This window comes from Mytilus californianus, unplaced genomic scaffold (genome assembly GCF_021869535.1).
Source record: "Mytilus californianus isolate M0D057914Y unplaced genomic scaffold, xbMytCali1.0.p SCAF_7, whole genome shotgun sequence".
Taxonomy (NCBI): Eukaryota; Metazoa; Mollusca; class Bivalvia; order Mytilida; family Mytilidae; genus Mytilus; species Mytilus californianus.
Genome location: NW_026262723.1, coordinates 67,348,225 through 67,368,673, shown reverse-complemented (window position 1 = coordinate 67,368,673; position 20,449 = coordinate 67,348,225). Strand labels below are relative to the sequence as shown.

The 20,449-nt window shown below is 31.3% G+C and overlaps 1 protein-coding gene across 3 annotated transcripts in view; it reads right to left on the bottom strand.

The window, feature by feature from the left end:
- Positions 1–19,249, bottom strand: part of LOC127710024 (netrin-1-like) — a 41,848-nt gene extending 22,599 nt beyond the window's left edge. The window contains exon 1 of one of the 3 annotated variants that reach the window (XM_052215740.1): positions 17,735–19,249. In XM_052215740.1, coding sequence (XP_052071700.1) covers positions 17,735–18,773 — 1,039 coding nt within the window. In that variant the 5' untranslated portion in view covers positions 18,774–19,249. The remainder of the gene's footprint in view (positions 1–17,734) is intronic. The other 2 variants (XM_052215739.1, XM_052215741.1) reach the window with 2 other exon arrangements.
- Between the last annotated feature and the right edge of the window lie 1,200 nt (positions 19,250–20,449).

Here is a 20,449-nt window from a genome sequence, read left to right as displayed (position 1 = left end):
TGCAAACTTGCGCCTTCAAACAAGTTTAACCCCACCCTATTCTATATGTGCCTGTCCAAAGCCAGGAGCCTGTAATTCAGTGGTTGTCGTTTGTTGCTGTATATCAATTTTTTAGTTCATTGTTTTGGACATAAATCAGGCCGTCAATTTTCTCGTTTGAATTGTTCAACATTAATCATATCGGGGCCTTTTATAGCTGACTATGCGGTATGGATTTTGTTCATTGTTGAAGGCCATACGGTGACCTATAGTTGTAAACTTCTATGCCATGTGGTCTCTAGTGGAGAGTTGTCTCATTGGCAATCATACCACTTCTTCTTATCTTTATGTTAAGATACAATATGAATGTCTGTCCGTGCAAACTTGAGATACAGTAAACGACAAAAACTTTTATATTTAGGATAGACAGTGGCAGACTTTATTTAGGATAGACAGTGGCAGACTTTATTTAGGATAGACAGTGGCAGACTTTTACCGATAATCTGGCGAGTTTATTTAGGATAGACAGTGGAAGACTTTTACCGATAATCTGGCGAGTTTATTTAGGATAGACAGTGGCAGACTTTTACCGATAATCTGGCGAGTTTGGTTGTCAAATTTTAAGCAATAGTTGAAAAATAATTCACTGTAAGAAAAAAAACATTCAAAGTTAATCAAGTGATTTTTTTTATATCCATCAAATTGTTATAGCACCTTATATATGTATTATGGTTGAAAATTCCAACCAGTTTTTTTTATAGTATTACCGTTCATTTATTTTGAAGAACAGAACCTCACGTCGAGTCTTTAATTTGGAATAGCTATAAATCAATTCAATACTTTCTTGTAATATAATTTGTGAAGATAATTTCACAGCAATTGGTGCACATCTGGCACTGTTGATAATTACAGAGAGGTAGTTTGAACGAATGTGTCCTTGGGTGGACTTGTCTCATCCTGACAGATGTCACTATTTTGATTCCTAAACTAATATTTACAATGTTAAAGGACACAGGGAAAAAATAATTTGGCATTCATAACTTTTGGAAGAACAAATTCCGTTAATAGATTCATATTATAGTAGGTATATATTATAACGCATTGTCATTTCTTATCAGATGCCTCTTAATTGCTTCTGTAATAATTTTATTTCTTTGTTTTGAAGAAATAGTCATATCATAGCAGATAAAAACCAGAAATAACGTCTTTTGAACTAATCAGTGGCACTGTACCAAGTGAAGCTTTAAGATCCCGGTAGGACTACTTGTGTGGGGTAGACAACGATGTCGAGTTAAAGGACAAAAAGTACGTTTCCTGGTTATATCCTGTTCTAGACAGACAATTAAGATAAATTAGTAACCGTTGTGAAAAATTATCAATGATGTAAACAAAAATATATGTAACCTTGAAGCCGTAGGAATCTGAGATCATCAAACCTATTATTTGTTGCTATGTACTATTGCTTAATTATTACATGACACTAAACACATTGTAAAATATTTGTATGTCGGACAGCCGAAAATAAATTTCTAATATTACTAAACTACTTTTTTTGTAGCCTCAGAAGTTCATTAGGTCATGATTTTCTGGTACAAAGTACCCCTGTAAATTGATCGACTGTTCTTTCAATGACAAATATTAATATATTCAGAAATAACTCGAGCTCAAAAGTGACCATCAAGACTATACATTACTGGAAGGAATTGTGAAGTATACGTCAATAGGCCAGCAACCCAACTATCCTAAAAATCAAAAGACATCTAGAGGCCAACTTCTGGCTCTTTTCACATATAATCTAACGGCCAAAATTTATCGTAAGTTATACAAAAAAGTTCATGACTTGAGAAGTATTTTTCTCGTAAGATTTTTTGTGAAATTGATCGCTGGTCTTCAACAAAATACTATAGTGTTTATATAATATTTCAAGCTATAGTACGATATGATATATTAGTGGACACCAAAGAATTGGTTTATTTCAACACAATAAGTGGCATATTTATATTTTTTTTGCTGATTGAATTATGATACTAAGTTATTAGGAAACACTTTTTTAGTGTTTGAGATTGCATCCCCAAAAATCCATCCACGCAGCGACCAAGAATAAAAATAAATGAACGAGTACGGAGATTTAATTTTAATTAGATTGTCCATAAAAACATTTATATCTTTTATTTTAACTTCATACTAGGTTAAAAATGATTTTCAATTGTAATGGCGGATTTCCATCATTTGCATTTTTGTGTCGATGCAATATTTCTGTAGTTTTGTCCCAGTTTTGCCAGTTTATTTAAAATTAAAACAGAAATCTAATATTCTTACAAAATTCATGTCACTCCAAAACACAAATTTTTACAGGATTTACAAATGTTTGTTTTGGATAGACGTTTTCGCCGAATATGCTAAAAATCGATAGTACAAGATCAAAGTTACACAAAGAAAACTATTCTATTGCCTTCAAATAATGATAAATTACTTTATGAATAGTCCGAACTGTGGACTATTCTCGTAATCTAACAATACGAATTGAAAATACAAATGTATTTTTTTCACATTTCCTAAGTTCTAGAATGAACTTTTACTGGTTTTCATCACACTGAACGTTATATCAAATGGGAATAAAAAATCGTTATTACTAATCGGCGTATGGTTTTTCGTCTTGAAAATAACTTACTTTACTGTGATATATCTATAAAATGCATCAAATTGTAAAGTTACAGAGTCCTTTTCATAGACCGGAGTTACTAATAATTCAAGTAAAATTATCACAAATATGACTACATGTATTCAAATGACAATTTTCCACTTTTTTAATCGATAATATTTATCCCTTAATGTCCAGTGATTTGTATTAAACTTTTGGCAGATACCATTATTGATAAACTATATAGAGATAAAAACAACTTAAAAGTCACATTAATCCCTAATGCACTTCAACTATTTTCTATCTATACCGTACTGATGTAGTTGCTTCGAAATATACATTACTGTTCAGCTTTGAAGTCAATTGTATTTTACATATTTTTATATTAGTTCTGCTATCGTGACAATCTTCAATAAATGTCAGTATGTGAGATACTTTAATGTAGGAATATGATCAAACTCCATTAAAATATTATTTTCCCTTTTATACGTATACTGTAATTTTTTACCTTTTTTACCTGGTGAACAGAGACACTCTTTGAAGATATCTACCAGACTTTTATCTTATTTAAAGACAGTATTGTTGTTATCATGCACATGAATATTACTTTATATATGATAATTCAATTATGTTGATTTGCCACTGATAAAGTCGACCCGGGTGAGAAACCACCTATGGAAAGTAATTTGTGACATGAATGTACACCTATAACAGCCTGCTGTGCTTCAAACGGTAACATTTTAACAGAACATAGCTTTCTAATAAAACAAAATTGAGCATGAAATGTGATCTTTACTGCGTCTTTAGAAAAGAAATTATATCGTTTTGTGTCTCTCAATGGGCACCTATGAACATATAGCGTTATTAATTTGATAGGTGAGAATTTGAATGACTTGTTTTGCTTAAAATCAATCCAGTTAACATATTAATTTCAAATTATTTTATAGAAAACGTCACTTTTTGTGGGATAAAATATCTTTTTATGCAAACGACATACATTTACAGACACATTTAACAAAAAAAAATATCAACAATGTTACAAAAAGTTCGTTTGTAAGTGTTATAAAAGAAGTCATAATTGTTTAATTTTTCATCCGTGACGATATATTATTCACGATATGTCAAGCCGAATTAATTTCCAATAATGTGTATTTTTCTCATGTTCCATAGGGCAACAAAAAGGTGTTGGACATCATCGTGACCATTTCTCTCTGCGTAAACAAAAACCTATGTCAGCAAGTGCAATATTTTACACACAACTGCCAATAACTTAGTTTGTTTATTTTGGATAAAAAGGGGGAATAAGTAAAAACAGTCAACACCATGACTTAGAAAAAAAATGGCAAAAACAGCATTCCACAAAACGCTGCACTTAACGTTTACAATCTTTACTGTTAATGCTCCTGTTTCATTTTCTTGCTATGTTTGCGTTATCAAATTCAACTTTTCCTTTGGCTGTGTGGTCAGCTATAGGATATCAAAATTTTGAAATTAATATAGAAATGAGGGTTAACTTAGATGTCTATGCATTTGAACTAAATTACAAACTACTCTTCTTATTACTTATTTGTATAGAAGATAAACTAAAGACAATACAAGAAGATTTACCAGAAATTTAAGTGGAAAAAATACAGACGAGTTATATTGACTTTTATACTCCTACCTCAATACTTGGGTTTTACGAATTCTATTTAGCATTTCGAAATTGGAAATTTAACACATCTCTTAATAAAAAGACTTCAAACAAAAAATGTCTAATTAGTACTAGTAGATTTTGGACCCAATATTTATGGCAAATGAGATGAAATTTGATATGATTTGAGGCTTTGTACCCATCTTGTGTTTATTTGATGACATTTTAAGGGGATGCAAACAAGGTTTTAATGTCAAAGGAAAATGATAATTGGGTTCAGGATCTGAAAACAGACATCTGAGTATAAAAGGCAAAAGTCGTTTTCCCATCCTTAACCCTATACCCTGGGTAATTACATCGGAATATATAGCTTAATAATTACAACATTGCCAAATATCTATTGCTAGTATAACCCGTGTTTGACTTTAATATCATTAAATACAGATTACTATTAAAATACCTAAAGAAACCCTTTCATTTTGTGTGGCCAAGTCTGCGGAATAAATAAAATATCTCAATTTCACAAAATCGTTGACTTAGAAAAACATTAGGATTTATGAGTGCCGAGGAATATCGAATAATGTGTCATTCGAGTGTCACAAAATTGAATAGATCATTCACTTGCACTGTCCTCATGCAAAGTAAGAGGCGTGCACCTGAATAGTTGATTTGTAATTTGTCTTTCTAACTTTTCCACTGGAAGTTAGCCAGCGTGTGTTTTGTGACAAAGTCAAATTTTGTGAGAAAATATTCAAGAGATGATTTGTGTGGTAATAAGAGATAATGTTAAATGCAATAAAATTGAGGATCGTGAATAAGCAATAGCGAAAACGAGAGTTTAATATATTGTTATATGATGACAGAAATTTGAGATGAATCTTAGTTTAATATTTTGCTTGAATATTTTAGTACAATTGTATGAGGTTGCAAGTTCAAAGAGTGTTTCATCTTCGACTATAACTTTATTTTTACAACTTTTGAAAACCTCCCAAGTATGACACATATAACGGTCTGAATCAAAAATTGTTTTTATAGTATTTTATCAATAAATAAAAGATGACTATAATAAAGAAATGACATACGGAAGCAACTGTGGTTTACCGTCTCTTAACAGTATTAAGTATCAATAGTGCACGCAATATATTCAAAAGTATGCATAACATTTTCATCGTACACACATACTGAAATGTAAAATAATTCAGTGAATGAAACGTGAACTATTGGACAACAGATATACACACACGTAAATGTAGATATGACAACAACCCAACAATTGAAAACAATCTTTACTTAATCACTGCATGATATTCAGACCATACAATAAAGTTTAAGTAGTATAAAAGTGTAACAAAAGTACCGAACTCCAAGGCAAATTCAAAAAGGGGAAATCCTTAAAAACTGACAAAATCAAATGTTATCAATCAACAGAACAAGTAAAAAATAACTGCCATATTCCAGACTTGGTACATGCATTTTTCGAAGAAATTGGTGGGTTAAACATGTTTTATAGCTAGCTAAACTTCCCACTTGTATGACAGTTGTATATGGTATAACAGAGAAGTAGAAATTGAACAGAGATGTCAACATGTTACATTGATTGGTATATAAAATTATTTGTATCTGTATTTCTGTATTACAAGACGGATAACAGAAATTACCAAAAATACTAGATAGTGCAGCATATCACACCAACCACCAAAAAACTCCTCTGGTAGAACAAATATACAAAAAAAAAAGATAAACAACAACGAACAACACATGGTCCTGATAGCCTCATTTGGTAAATGCACAAAATGTGGTGTGGTTATCAATGAAATTTGCAGATTAATTCAGTACTATATTTGCACTCAGTAGTTCTGAATTATGCACCATAATTAAAATTCACTGCGGTTCATACTTCCAGTTTCATTCATAGTTCTACTTTCACTGACCCTAGTATTTTATAATACATTCGGACACACGATTTTGATGCATTTATGTAGAAGACCTTTGCCTTGTTTTGTCACCCTTACATCTTTCGTGCATTTTTGGGGATGTGCGATTTATTCTGAAGGACCTTTTATATGCTTTGCTAAATTCTGCATTTGAATTTTTAATATGTCTCACTGATTTGAATTGTAATTACTATACCTTGCTTGAAAAGTATTTATAGAAACTAATCGTTTGTATTTTAGCCAAAAAAGTAAGAATTGATTGATTCTTTCAAAACCCTTAACATCGCATCAGCGCGAGACGGCTATCATCACAACGTATGAATCTAAATGAGTCTGCACTATACTCATAAAGTTGCTACATGTATAAATTCATCAAAGATACCAGGCTTATATTTTTATACGCAAGACGCGCGTTTCGTCTAAATGAGACTCATCATTGACACTGGAATGAAGACAGTTGAGAGGCCAAATCAAATCCGAGTTTGAAGAGCACTAAAACCAGAATTCAATGTAATATAACTAAAAGTACAACGGCCCGTATAAAAAAACAATTTATGTAAGCATCGGGTAATGTGCTTTGAGTGTGTTTTCAGTAACTGGGAGTATTCTTAAGATGTTTAAAATTGTTTTAACTGTACACCGATGAGTGCTTTTCCATACTAATTTTATTGTAGTTTGTTACTTTTATCATGGATTGCTCCGTCTTTTAAGGAATTTGATGATACTGGGAGATCTATGAAAGTCTCGGTTCAGTTATTCACATCTTCATTAGACTTGGAGTGATTGAGAGCTTGACGTATGCGTTATAATGATTTGTCTATTATTGAAAACCGTATGTTGACAACAAATGGTCTTGTCTAGCTTTTAGCTTGTTGTTTGGTTGCTGTTTCTTCCCAGTACACCCCACAACTACTTTTATTAATATCACTAAATGATCCCTACTTAATTGCTTAATTAAATCTTTTTATCCTGATGAAAATGTCTCAATTAATCAAGGTGTGTTTGAATAATTTAATCAGTTTTCTGCAGACTAATTCCCTATCAATACAACAAGCAGAAAGTAAATATTATATTACTCGGGTTTTCAACATTTTTGAAAACGCATTTATCATGATTGTTTTCATCAATTAACGAACTCGTTAGACACATATGTTTCTATCTGTGGAAATTTATGGTAATACTATGTGTAGATGCCATCTTCTTCAAACTATACTGGCTCCAGATGTTAAGTTACGATATTTAGTTAGGGATTAATTAACTAGAACAAGTTATGTCTAAAAAAAATTGGTCCGCATTTTGCGGAAAAACCAGGTTGAATCCACCGTTTTGTACATAAGAAAATGCCTGTACCAAGTCAGGAATATGACAGTTGTTTTCCATTCGTTTGATGTGTTCTATGCTTTTGATTTTGCCATTTGATAAGGGACTTTCCGTTTTGAATTTTTGTTATTTTTGTTAACTTACTTTTAAATATTTCTTACATGTATTATAATTCTTTAAAATTAAGACATTCTAAATATTCATAGGCATTGTTCACACCTGTTATAGTGGTCATTGGCCTATTGAGTAAATATTTAGACAGCCGATAAAAGTGACAGTCTAAAGGTATACATTAATAGTATCTACTTACGAAATCTTGTTCTGTACGAAGCCAAACATTTCAAGTATATGGGAAGTTTTCTAACGTGATATTGTTATGAGTTATACATTTCAAACAGATGTGTATGGGTTTTTTGAGTGAGGAAGACATTAACAAAATTAGTTTATAGACGAGAAAATATAGCTCTTTTTCTAAAAAAAATTTAATAATTTTGCAGATTATAATTTGGAAAAAAATTATCATTTCAGAGATAGTACAGATGCAGTTCGAACAGAGGACGTGATACCTCACTTATAAAGAGAGGAAGGACACCTTATATAAAAAAAATGTAAAGTCGATGAAACATCAATCAATCAGTACAAGCCAAAAAAGGCATTTAGATCTTCAACGAAAGACAAACGTCTAGTCCATATGTTGAGGCAATTCTAGACTAGCCGTAAATGAATTCAAAAGAGACATATTAATCCAGCAATAATCGTAACAATGATCAAAAGGTTTCTGTTTAGGGACAAACATTAATACACCACGGGTTTCAAAGGTGTGTTTAGTACTCAAACCTGATAAATGAGTATCATAACAAACGTATACATACAAGAATTGCGCAACTTACAAATCTGTCTGAGAAAAAGCATTCAGCTCATATTAATAACTACTTTACTAACGACTAAACACACTGGGAGCAATTTCAACAGGTTTTTTCAGTATTACCCTATATCTATCTGATCAATGTGTGGAACAGCTAACGTTCAAGAATAGCACATAATAAAAATGTATTTGAGAAAAAGTACTCCGCTCAATCATCAATGAAGAAAATTTTTCGAAAAAAACAACTAGACAATACTTTGGTAAAGTACAATTGCAGTTGTTGAAAGGAAAGTATCTTTTCTGCTAATGTATATATAGCATTCCTTTTTACGCTTTAAGCTGACTTTCACTAAAGAGTGACATTTTGACAAATAATGTCTATGAAACAAAATAGGGTTCTATGTTGTAAAAGGATATTTTGTAACTAACAAAATTGAAGATAAAAATATCGGCTTAGAAATTGGGACAGATATATACGCAACCGACTTTCATTTAACTGTACATGCAACATGTAACTTGTTTAATAAATAGCATAGCTTATACATGTAGATAGATTATGGCTTTGGAAATTGTTTGCTTTTGTCGAACTAACTTCATCTTGCCCCAACTTCAACAAACCTTTTGGAACATTTGTACTTATAAAATTCATCTATTCATTGTACTGTATGAATCATAAGTTCATAAATTAAACACGTCTTACTTCTCATTAGGAATTGAATTTATAACAAAAAGGGCGTAATCTATTTTTGACGTATTTACGTATTTACGTAATTTGTGCATTAAAATTTCAGAAATAAAATATTTCCTCTGTCTGATTCGATCCCTTGTAAAACAATTTTGCTGTTTACACGGACTTAAAGTTTCAGCAGACATGATTATAATTGTAAAGATTGGGACTGGAATTAATCTAACTAGTCTGTAGCACGTAAAATTTGCCCTCGTTTTGGTATGAAAGGGAAATTCATCGCCCATTTTGATACCCACCTCTTCCTGAATTTGTCATAGACTTAAAAGAATCAACAATCACAATGTGATTGCCATAAGCCTTGTAATAAGTAATTCGATTGCAGCGGGCCTTGTAAATGTGTAATATGACAGCAACGAACTAGTAAATGTGCAATGTGACTGCAACAGGCCTTGTAAATACACCATGTGATTGTTCAGTACATATATAACGATGCATGTTAGAATTGCTAAATGTTCATTCCTAATCATATTTTTCCTTCCATTTTAACCCCTTTTTTCAAATTTACTACTATTACTAAGTGTTTTCCATTATTTTTACACTTCTCCAAGGGCTCTCTGTAGTATGGCAATTTTCAGTAAAATACTAATCAGTAATAAGAAAATCAACAAGAAAGGGTTTAGTAGCAAGTCTCTACAGTCATACATATCTCGCGTTATTGTTGTGTCACACTTGCAGAAAAAAGGTATGTTTTATAAATTCTGATCATGTTGTAATATTTCTTTTATCATTCATTCACTTCACTGAGGAAGTAAGACACACATAAATCTCATATCTTGTTTACAAAAAAATCAGGCAGATATTACAAATATTTTTCTGATATGGCCTACATTGTAACAGCCAAGATTATTTAACGGTAGCATCTCTTCCTACAAACACATCACAGAACCTATAAAATGGAAGGTCAAAACCCCATCAATCTTTATGAATGAAGTTTTGGATGATCAAGAAAAGGTGATCTCATTCTAAAGATAATAAATGACAATCTATTGAAAGTGCTTCTTAAATAAAGATAAGTTTTGTATCAGATATAAGTGAAACAAATCCCACACTATGTTGTTGTTTAATGTCAGGATTTGTTTGTTAAGCATAAATTTGGTATGATGATAAGGCACGTATGGTGGGATATCTTAATCAAACATCACTCAACACCTTACACGGTGGTTTATCAATACGAAGTGGTACTAAACTGTCAAATACTTCAATACATACAATCAAATAATATCGACCAAATAAACTTACAAGTCTGGGTCAACAGAGTCGTGAAGGAGATGATACTCCACGTTTATATACACTCATTGTGTCAACACCACATGCAGCTTAAAATGAAACAATTTACAATTTTATGCGCTTTCACCTTATGCGCACATTGCTAACGCCAGACCAGAACACTATGTGTCAACTTTCAAGAGGTCTAAATAAGAGTCCTTGATGTCTCAGTGTCAAGCTATTTGTCTTGGTTCTAATAAACCATTTTGAATCAAAATATAATTATGCGTTTTATTGTGTATTCTTTGTTTTGTTTTAACCCTGGAACTATAAATTTGTATTCAAGGCCACCTGTTTGAAGTAATGTTTGATTAGAAAAACAATATGTAAACATGTGTAAAATGAACAAACCTGAATGCACGCAGGTGTTGTACAGACGGCAGGCAGATCTTTCCAGTTAAGTTTTAGAAAAAATAAAAAAAAATAAAACAAAACTTGATAAGCGAAATACTTGAAATGGCACCGTGTAACTTTACAATTTTTAAATGACTACGAACATGCAAAAACCATAGGTTTTAATGGATTTTGTGTCGAAATTCCTTCCGTATTTTTTTACGTTATCTCCTTTTTCATTCTTTGGTTTAGTTTTTACACACATCTTCTAAAAGCAAACTTGATAATTACAAAGAATTTAGAAAACAAAAGCTTAAAAAAATTGTTATTAACTGATAAACTAAAAAACAAACATTGCCCCCTTTTATTTGGTTGAAAATAAAAGTAATAAAACATTTAAAGTATCCACTTCCTAAGTTAACATACTTCTGTTTGAAAATTATCTACTCGCTACATGTTTATGCATTAAATATTTCTACTAAGGTTACTGAGATCGCCCCTGCACTGAATCTAGATATGAATAGATATCTGTACAACAATGGTTCATAATATCGGAGTTAGTATTCTCAGCTAGAGACAAATTGATTGGGGCGTTACCATCATTGTAGACCTAAGATAATAGTACAAAACGTCAGATGTACTCCAAATCTTGTTCTCTCAAAGTGAGAAGTTTCGTAACTAGAACATGTGTAATGTATTTTTAACTTGGAGGAATGTACCTCATCTGCATGTATATTGTGATTTTCCTGAGCTGAGCACAAGCAATTCTTTCTCGTGAAACAACTGAGTTTGCTGATATTTCTACTGTTTCGATCAACTATATTGATTTTACTTCTATTATTTGTAAAATGCATTAACAATGATAGTTTTTAACATGCATATATGAATAAACAAAGTAAGACTAGCTATAGGGTATCGACAAGTTAGTAGTGAGGGCACACATATCGACTAGTTAGTAGTGAGGGCACACATATCGACTAGTATTTAAGATATTTCATATATGAACCTCAAACGCTGCTCTCTTCAATATCTGTTTAAAAGATTTTAATTCCATGATGAATATATATAAAATCTTCTTTTAACTGAAAAGGAAATCTCCTTGTTTTGTGTTGTGAAAGCATGTATTAATAATATAAGAAACTAATACAAATGCCTTTACCAAGTCAGGAATATGACAGTTGTTTTCCATTCGTTTGATGTGTTTGAACTTTTGATTTTGCCATTTGATAAGGGTCTTTCCGATTTGAATTTTCCTTGGAGTTCGGTGTTTTTGTTATTTTACTTTTTTCTATATGTTATTTGAAATCTCAACGTCTATCGTGTATTATACAGCCAGGCTTGGATAAAGGAAATAGTGAATTGACAAATATGTTTCAAAGAAAAGGGGAGGTTTTAATTGCAATGCAAAATTACTACAGGATTTTGTATGTTACAGAGATAAATTTACGCAAAGTACAAGAATAAGGATGGTATTTTATGGAATTGAATGATTGAGGGCGACATGCGATAATGTATGATTTATATGTTTCTTCGCGTGTTCTGCAAAAAGAAATACTAGTACGTATATAAGAAGGGTTCCAATTTAAATCTCGATAAATTTCAGCAGTCAATTTTTTTTTACATACTCTATATTATAGTACAGAAGTCATTGTGATGGAGAGATACTAAATGGCGTGCTTCCTTTGGGCTGGGTTATGAACACGCAAATTTTCCGACTAAAATGTGAAACACACAGTAAACTTATATCTCATTCTGACTGAGATAAGTGTAAAACAGATGGAAAGAAATTAGCAAAAAATAACAATCTAGTAACAATCATTATCACACGTCTAAAAATAGCGAGACATTGGCATTTTTATACAGTAATCGCAGTTTTGTCTATATTATTTTATCATTATGTAACGGAATAGTTTTGTGTAAATGGTTTTCGACATTGTGATGAATTGGTTTTATGACAAATGAATAAAAACTGTTATATTCTAAGGTGATTATTATTTTAGTTTCGCTATGAGTATAATTCTCTACGTATATAATATACAAAATATAGACAGAACTTAATTGTACAAAATTCTATACTTTACTTAATATTACAAACTGTTCAAAAATATAGAATCTCGCAAACTACCATGCAGAACTTGTATAGGTTTATTTGTATAGAATGCACATTAATTACATCCATTGTCAACTTTAATTTGAATTGTTTGAAAAAAAAATATTGGGCAGATGTATATATACGTTAGACAATTTCGAATTAAAATTCAAAAATACCAAATGAACAGAGGTTTTATGGCTGTTCCCCTGGTCTTCATTCTGGGAGTTGCATGCCTATAAGTCTTCTAGAATGGCGGACTTTTGACTGCCTAACAGACAGTGACAGTGGCAAATATTACTTTCATATTCAGGACAATTTTCAAAATGAATATCTAATCTGAATCACACAGCAATATATCAAGACGCGTCTTGTGTCGACATTTCAGCTTTTCTTTTACTTTGCTTTGAATGAGTTTTGGGGAAATCGTATAAAGCTTAGATCATTTTATTAATTAGACAAGTCATAGTACACGCGAACACGTTATATAAATTAACTCGAGGAACTATGTGTGTACAAGTTTAAATGTTTTTGAATTAAATTCATTTAACAACGTCAGAGTACAAGATATCAAATTAGTTAAAGTTGATTCTTGTTACTGGATAAAATTGTTGATGTAAATTTATATCAAAGATATAGCTACTATACAGTCAATTAAATTTGAATGAGTACTCTCCTGTTGAATGAGAATAAACCGATCTTTTAAAAATTAATTATATGTTCAATGATAAAAATTAACAGATAGGCACTCTATTGAAGCATAGAAGAATCGCACAGCAAAGAAGTCAATATTTACACGTTAAGGTTTTCTATAATTTTTATACTGGGATATTTGCTTTAACAGATACATGAATAGAAATCTATACTTTGGAAAATATCTTCAATTCTGACAAAAAGTTTAGCCAGTACATCGGTAAAGCAAAAAAGTTTGAAAAGTCACGTTCGATCAATTTAAGGGGAGTAGCTGTGAATTATACTGCTTTCTAAATTCAAGTTTTGAAAGGTTTAAATTGGTTAAATACACGTTTCTTTCTTTTCGAGGTAGTAAACAGTTTTTCTTCGTGTATATTTTAATTTTACTTGAAATGATAGTTCTTTTTGAAATATTCTAATTAAATAATTCAGAAATTGAATATACGACAAACAAATCTTTACAACGCTGAGAAGGTGACCCATTTCCATTTTTTTGGAGTAGGAAAGAGAACAATTTCAATTAATACAGTCAAAATGTGAATATGTGTATTTAAAAACTAGAAATTTCATATTGGTAGCCTAGTTTGAACGGCTTTGTACAAAGTTTATTTAAAACTAAGCTCTGTTCTCCATGTATTTCAATTGCAAGAATATTATGGGTTTTTCACACAAAAAAAAAACCTACGAACAGACGCGCTCCCTCCCCAATAAGTCTGCATGCTAGCGAAAAATCTACAATAATTGCGCTAGAGATGTTTTACTTTATACGTCATCGTTATCAGAAACGATTGAATAAGACACAAAAAGATTATGAACGTAGCATATATCTTGACCGTCCTTTTATTCGTACACACAAGGATAGTACCCGAACAGAGGTTGGAACAAATGCATACTATTCAAATAAAGCATGACAACATTTTTGTAATTCTTTTGACAAGTTGCTTTTCGGGTTCGTAAGAAAAATGTTACATAATTTTTCTATATCAGATAAACGATTTAAGAAATATTTCTTATGAACAATTATTTTTGTCATTTTCGTTGTTAATAGGTAGACGGACCTGATTAGAGAATGCGTCAAAGATTTCTATCCATACGCGAGAAAATAATCATTATCCAGCAATCTAAACAGAGCTTTGATGTACTGGAAACTCGATTTTTATCGCAATTTCTCGCTTCTGATAGAACTATTATGGTTGTAATTCAATTCATCACTGGGACAAATTATTACGTCCCACTTGCCCTAAGCGGACACTTAATTACCCCATTAACGGCCAAATTTGAAAAGACATGGGTGATACTTTTGACACTTATTTTGAAAGTAAGTCTTGTAAGTGGTCACCTAAGGTGGTATTACAGCCAGTAATTAAAACAGACGTAAACCGATCAAAATCCACGATATTGTTAAACACCCTCCTTCCATTCATACCTGACCAAAAACCGATTAGTATGATCTCACCTATGTAGGGAGGTTTATTTTGCAATTAAAGCAGGTGTGATAAGCCCATTACCCGGACTAAAAATACGACTTTCCTAATTGTGTAATAATCCCTCAACCCTTCACATTTTTCTCTTTATTTATGCTTTCAGTTTGAACATTTAATAATAATCCTAAACTCATTAAAAATCTGCGATTTATATTTGAGATTAATGTCAAATTTACCCTATGCAATTATTCTCTATTATACTAAAAATATAACTTATGCTTCATATGCAAAGTAGAAAAAAGAAAGTGTTTAATTCCTTAATACTATAGAAAGTGAGAAAAGCCACTTGATGTAGTTATCTAAACATAAGCGAAGAAGTTATGCGGTTAGAAAATAAACTAAATCGAAGAAGTAAGAAACAAGAATAGAACACCTGCATGTTACACTTCAAAGTAGTCGAACATATACTTTTAAACTGGTAAAATATTACAAGGTATTAAGAGAACCTAGAAGAGTTTATTTTTATTTCACCTATAAGAACTGACAAGCTTAAGTCTCGATTCCTATTAAAGACAAATTTCCCTGTAGTAATTTGAAAACGAGAAATTCCGGTATATTTCTAGAGCGTTTTTTCCCATAGGTATGACTGCACGTGCATGGTGCTTTTGATCGCTTATCTAACATATTATAAGTCGGATATGCAGAACTGAATGAAGTTTGCTGGTATTTGTCAAAATGTTTATGCAGAATTCTACACAGAAAAAAAAGAAGCAAAGAATATATCGCATAAGTTTTGTAAAATCAAAAGTTTTTGTGTGACATGTCGCGAGCAACTAAATGACACAACTTATCCATGAGTTACTATTATTACATTCCAATCATTTTTATCTCAATTAAAATATGAGTAAATTTAAACAATAAGTGTATGCCTGTATTGTCTTAAACAGTTGTGTGTTTCGTATATATTCGTATAATTTCTGACTGTTTAAAATCGTTGAAATACAATAATATATATAATATAAGTTTTGAAATATTATGAATTTTATCCGCTTCTACAAATAAAGTCTATGCAAGGGGAAATATAGAGAATAACATCAACATTTTTTAGCCAAGGCATCCATCGCGATGGTCGAATATTATTGTCTTACATAAGATATAAAATACAAGTAAACCCGTACAAATCCTTAAATATCGCAAAGATAATGAGAAATTAAACACCATTTATTGAACATTATTAGGATTATATTTCAATGTGTTCATAAATGTTCATTGAACGCTTCAAACCATTTTATATTTTTATTAGGGTAATTGTTTTGGAACATGCAAAAATGAATCAGCGAAAATAATTTTATAATTTTGTTGAGCATGACACAATATCAGGCGATTAAAAGACACATAATAACAAAGATATTTACATAAATGTGAAATGAGATCCAAAATTTTTTCAACATCTTCAAAGTTCTTTTAATAGGGCACATGCTTGAAATTTTTAATTTGACCTTCTCTTTTAGAATAAAAGCATAAGTGTTTCAATAAACTCTTTATTCTTAACCTTCTTCCCCCAAAATTAACTACAGGTTAAAAAAGAATATGCATTTCATTTAGGAAATTTACATGCACGCTAGCTTTAAACTTGCGCACGGTGGTAAAGTTCACATCTCGGGGACAATAAAGAATAAAAATTGACTTGTGTTTATGGTCTACATAATGTCTAAACAACCATTAAATATTTATGACCTGTTTAAAATGGACATAAATTTCTCTTGAATGTCTTTCAGAGATTCAATTTAGCTTTATAGGTGGTATATAGACAATACTTTGTGTACTGCATATCAAAGTCTGCACACGTGGCATCAACCAAGTATTAAACATCTTCGTAATGTTCAACATGCATTCTCAACGATTAAGAGTTAATGACATTTGAATTGTTAAGAATTTATCTATACTTTGCAAATTGATATCAATAATGGGAATCTTAATATATTTCTTTTATATACTTTATTAGAAATTTATGGAAATATTTATAATTTGAAAATGTAAATGTACACCAAAATTAGCATACAATCAAACAGTTGTAAAAAAGTAATAAAAAGCATAAAATTGAAAAATGTGTATCCACCAAAAGGAATGGAATTTCCCAGCACCTGCTCAGACCATCAAAAATTATTTATTTTTTTTATATTTTTTAACCTTAAAACAAATGTTAATTTCAGTCAGATATTAAGAATTTTACGTAGTACGAAAGTGATATATTGTATTTATTAAGTACGTTAAACAGTGGGTTTTCGGATACCATTTCTACTCTGCAACCTATCTTAGCTTTAATGTATTCCTTATCTTTGTATCGGCATAAATCTATCGTTGTTGCATTAAAATATCATCACTATTTCAAACTTTTTTGAAAGACTAATACATTATATTGTAATAAAATATTGCTCAAAAAATTATTTTGCTAGTTAAGACGGAATTATCTAAATAGGTACATTTATCAACGGAAAATTCATGCAATAAATCGAAGAAAAAAAACGTTGTTTGTCCATGATAATCGTCTACGAATCCTCCCATTATAAGTCTGATGGTAAACAAGCCGCAGTTTTAAGATTGCCAATGGATTGGAGGTCTCAAGATACAAAAGTTATGGAGAAACCAAGATTTAACAAAAATACCAGGTTTCTCGTTTATATATGCAGGAATAGTATTTCTATATTTTAAACCAAATGTATTTACCTACACTCAAATAGTTAAAAATGATGACATAATTTGCTAAAGAGATACTGGAAAAAAATAATTACAAGTTATTTGTACTTACCGACACATTCGTTTGCGATTCTGCTGGTAGCACGTGCCCATGGCCTGTCAAAATGGAACGGTTTACATTTTTCACATTCCGATCCTGCAGTATTATGTTTACAATCGCACACAAATTGACCCTCACGATTTGTTATGCAGCGAGATGCATGACCGTTGCACTTGCACCTGCCTCCCACGGCAAAATCCGACAAAGCATAATAATAACTTTCCCGCGCTGATTCGTCGTCATGTTCGTCTCCGTATGTATTTAGTCTATTAAACACTACCATGATGTCTGTCGCTGTCACCCAGTCTTGTAAAATAGGACTGTTGTCGAAATCGTACGCTGATGGCCGTTTTTCCAGGGTACTAAAGGCAACCCGAGCCCCAGTCAAGGGTTCAATATTGCTAAATTCCTCAGTACATAACGCATCTTGTTCGTTAGCTTTTGTTACTAATGCTCTTGGAGATTTGGAATACATTTTCTTACAGTTACTAGAATAATATTGGAATGGTACCCAGGTTTTTCCGTAATCCATACTTTTGTAAAGTGCCATGGAATCCGGTCTTGCAGAACAAAATTGCAAACTTATATATGTTATTTCATATTTTTTCCCCAAAGATAATTTTAAAGTTACATTTTGAGGATACTGAACGTACGTGTTTGACATCCAACATGTTAAATTGTTAGGATTATTCAGATCTGTTAAGTACGATGGCGGATGCATACGTTTTGGATGATTCGCATCACAAATAAAACAGTTCCGGACAACTCTACCATCTTTGTCCGTAGTTGATTTACAAAATCGAGTTGGCGGTGAACCGCACATACTTGAGGCTGTAACATCCTTTCCAAAGGCTGCATTAACAAAGTCTGGAGTACACAATGTAGGTTCACCTCGCTCATTATAACAAGGATCTGGTGGAGTATTTTGAATTTCAAACATATTCATATATGATCCTGTTAAAACATTCCGCAAACATACACAAAACAGTATTAACAATATTTTAAACATTTTTGAAACTAGTCTGGAAGCTCGGAATACCCATAATCTCATTTTGATAAAAAATAATCCACAAGCAAACGAAACTTCTGAAAATTATCGGAGCTTTTACATTGTATTTTAAAATTTATGTTTCATATACAACACAAGTCGATTATTAAAATTTGTAGTATTATGATTCTCTCACTTTACCACACATTGGTTAAATAAACAATTTAGCATTTTGTTAATAGTTTCTCGCTCAATATCATCTTATCATCTCCTCTATCAGCGTAAATCCATCACTTTATTACTGTCAGAGTTAGTTGTCTATAGTCAAAAGATATTCCGAAGCTACGAGAGTTCAGAGACAACTCAATAACATATATACCGAGTCCACTCGTATAAATGGCGACTTACAATTTTTCTGCTCAAGAAGTGAATTCAAGAAACATTTTTCTTCTCTCTAATCATATTGAAATTCCATTAATACGAATCTTAATCTATAGGGCAGGTAGTACTCGCAAATTCAACAGTAAGAATAGCTCTCCATGATTGGACACGCCTACAATGTTATCAATCAACAGCTATAAATAATTCTTTTGGCTATTGTAACTTATGACTCCGCCTACCTTTGTATTCAGTTAATTCATCATTGGTTACTAATTAAGACTTATTCACATTGTTACAAAGGTGTTAAAAGATAATTTAACCATTGATAAGAAATAGATAAGCAAAAAACGTGAAAGTTTGGATGAATTCCAGAAAAAAACTAACAGAACGACAAAACCTTTTACTAAGCAGTGATTCGAAGCAACTGTATCTTCTAAAATTTCAAATTAAAATCTTCCTTTTCTTGCATTGATACGAGTTTAAAGTTGAAGCGGAAAAGGCATCATATTTCAACGTTTTAAATCATGTTATATCTGAACATATTATCTTATGTTTGTTTTTGTCAGTGGCGATAACATGTAACTAGAGATATATAATAAGGAATAGAATATGTGTACGCTGATTTAGCTCACTAAAGAATATATTATAACAAACCTTGTCTCGTTTTCAGATTCCATATTGCTATGGTGTTCGAATTAAGGGCGGAAAGAATTTACTTAAGTTTTTGAAGGAATGTTCAGTGATACGACTTAAAGGAATTCCGTCAGGATGATGACAAGTAAAAGGAGAAAAATATTCCAAATTATTATATAGTTTTTACAACTTTAAATAAAAATTTAAAATGAAAATTAAATCGATTATCAGAATCAATTACAATACATATTTAATGTTAGTAGTTTAGAAAATATTCGCTAAAACGGTTATGATTAACCTAATTTGCATGAAATACAAGTTAAATAATCATGTTAATTTTAAGAACTTTCTATATTTGTAACATGATTTTTTCGACAAAAAATGGTATCATATAACACGATTTAAAGAAATTTCCATTAAAGTGAGAACGCAATGGATGAATACTGTAAGTGGAAATGAAACAGTATATGTTATGGGTAAATATGGGTATTTGTCGCTCCTGTTGCGTAGGAAATTTGCGTCCATGTGTATTCGGATTAATAGTTGAACAGTTACTGACCAAGCTATCAATGAAACTTAGGTCATAAAATTATCATCTCACGATACACACAATGATCTAACAAAAGAAAAGAAAACTGTTAATGTTATGACGTTTTCAACATCTAATTCGTGTTGTAATTAAGTCAAGAGAGAAGATCAAATGCAAAACAATTAATAATATTATA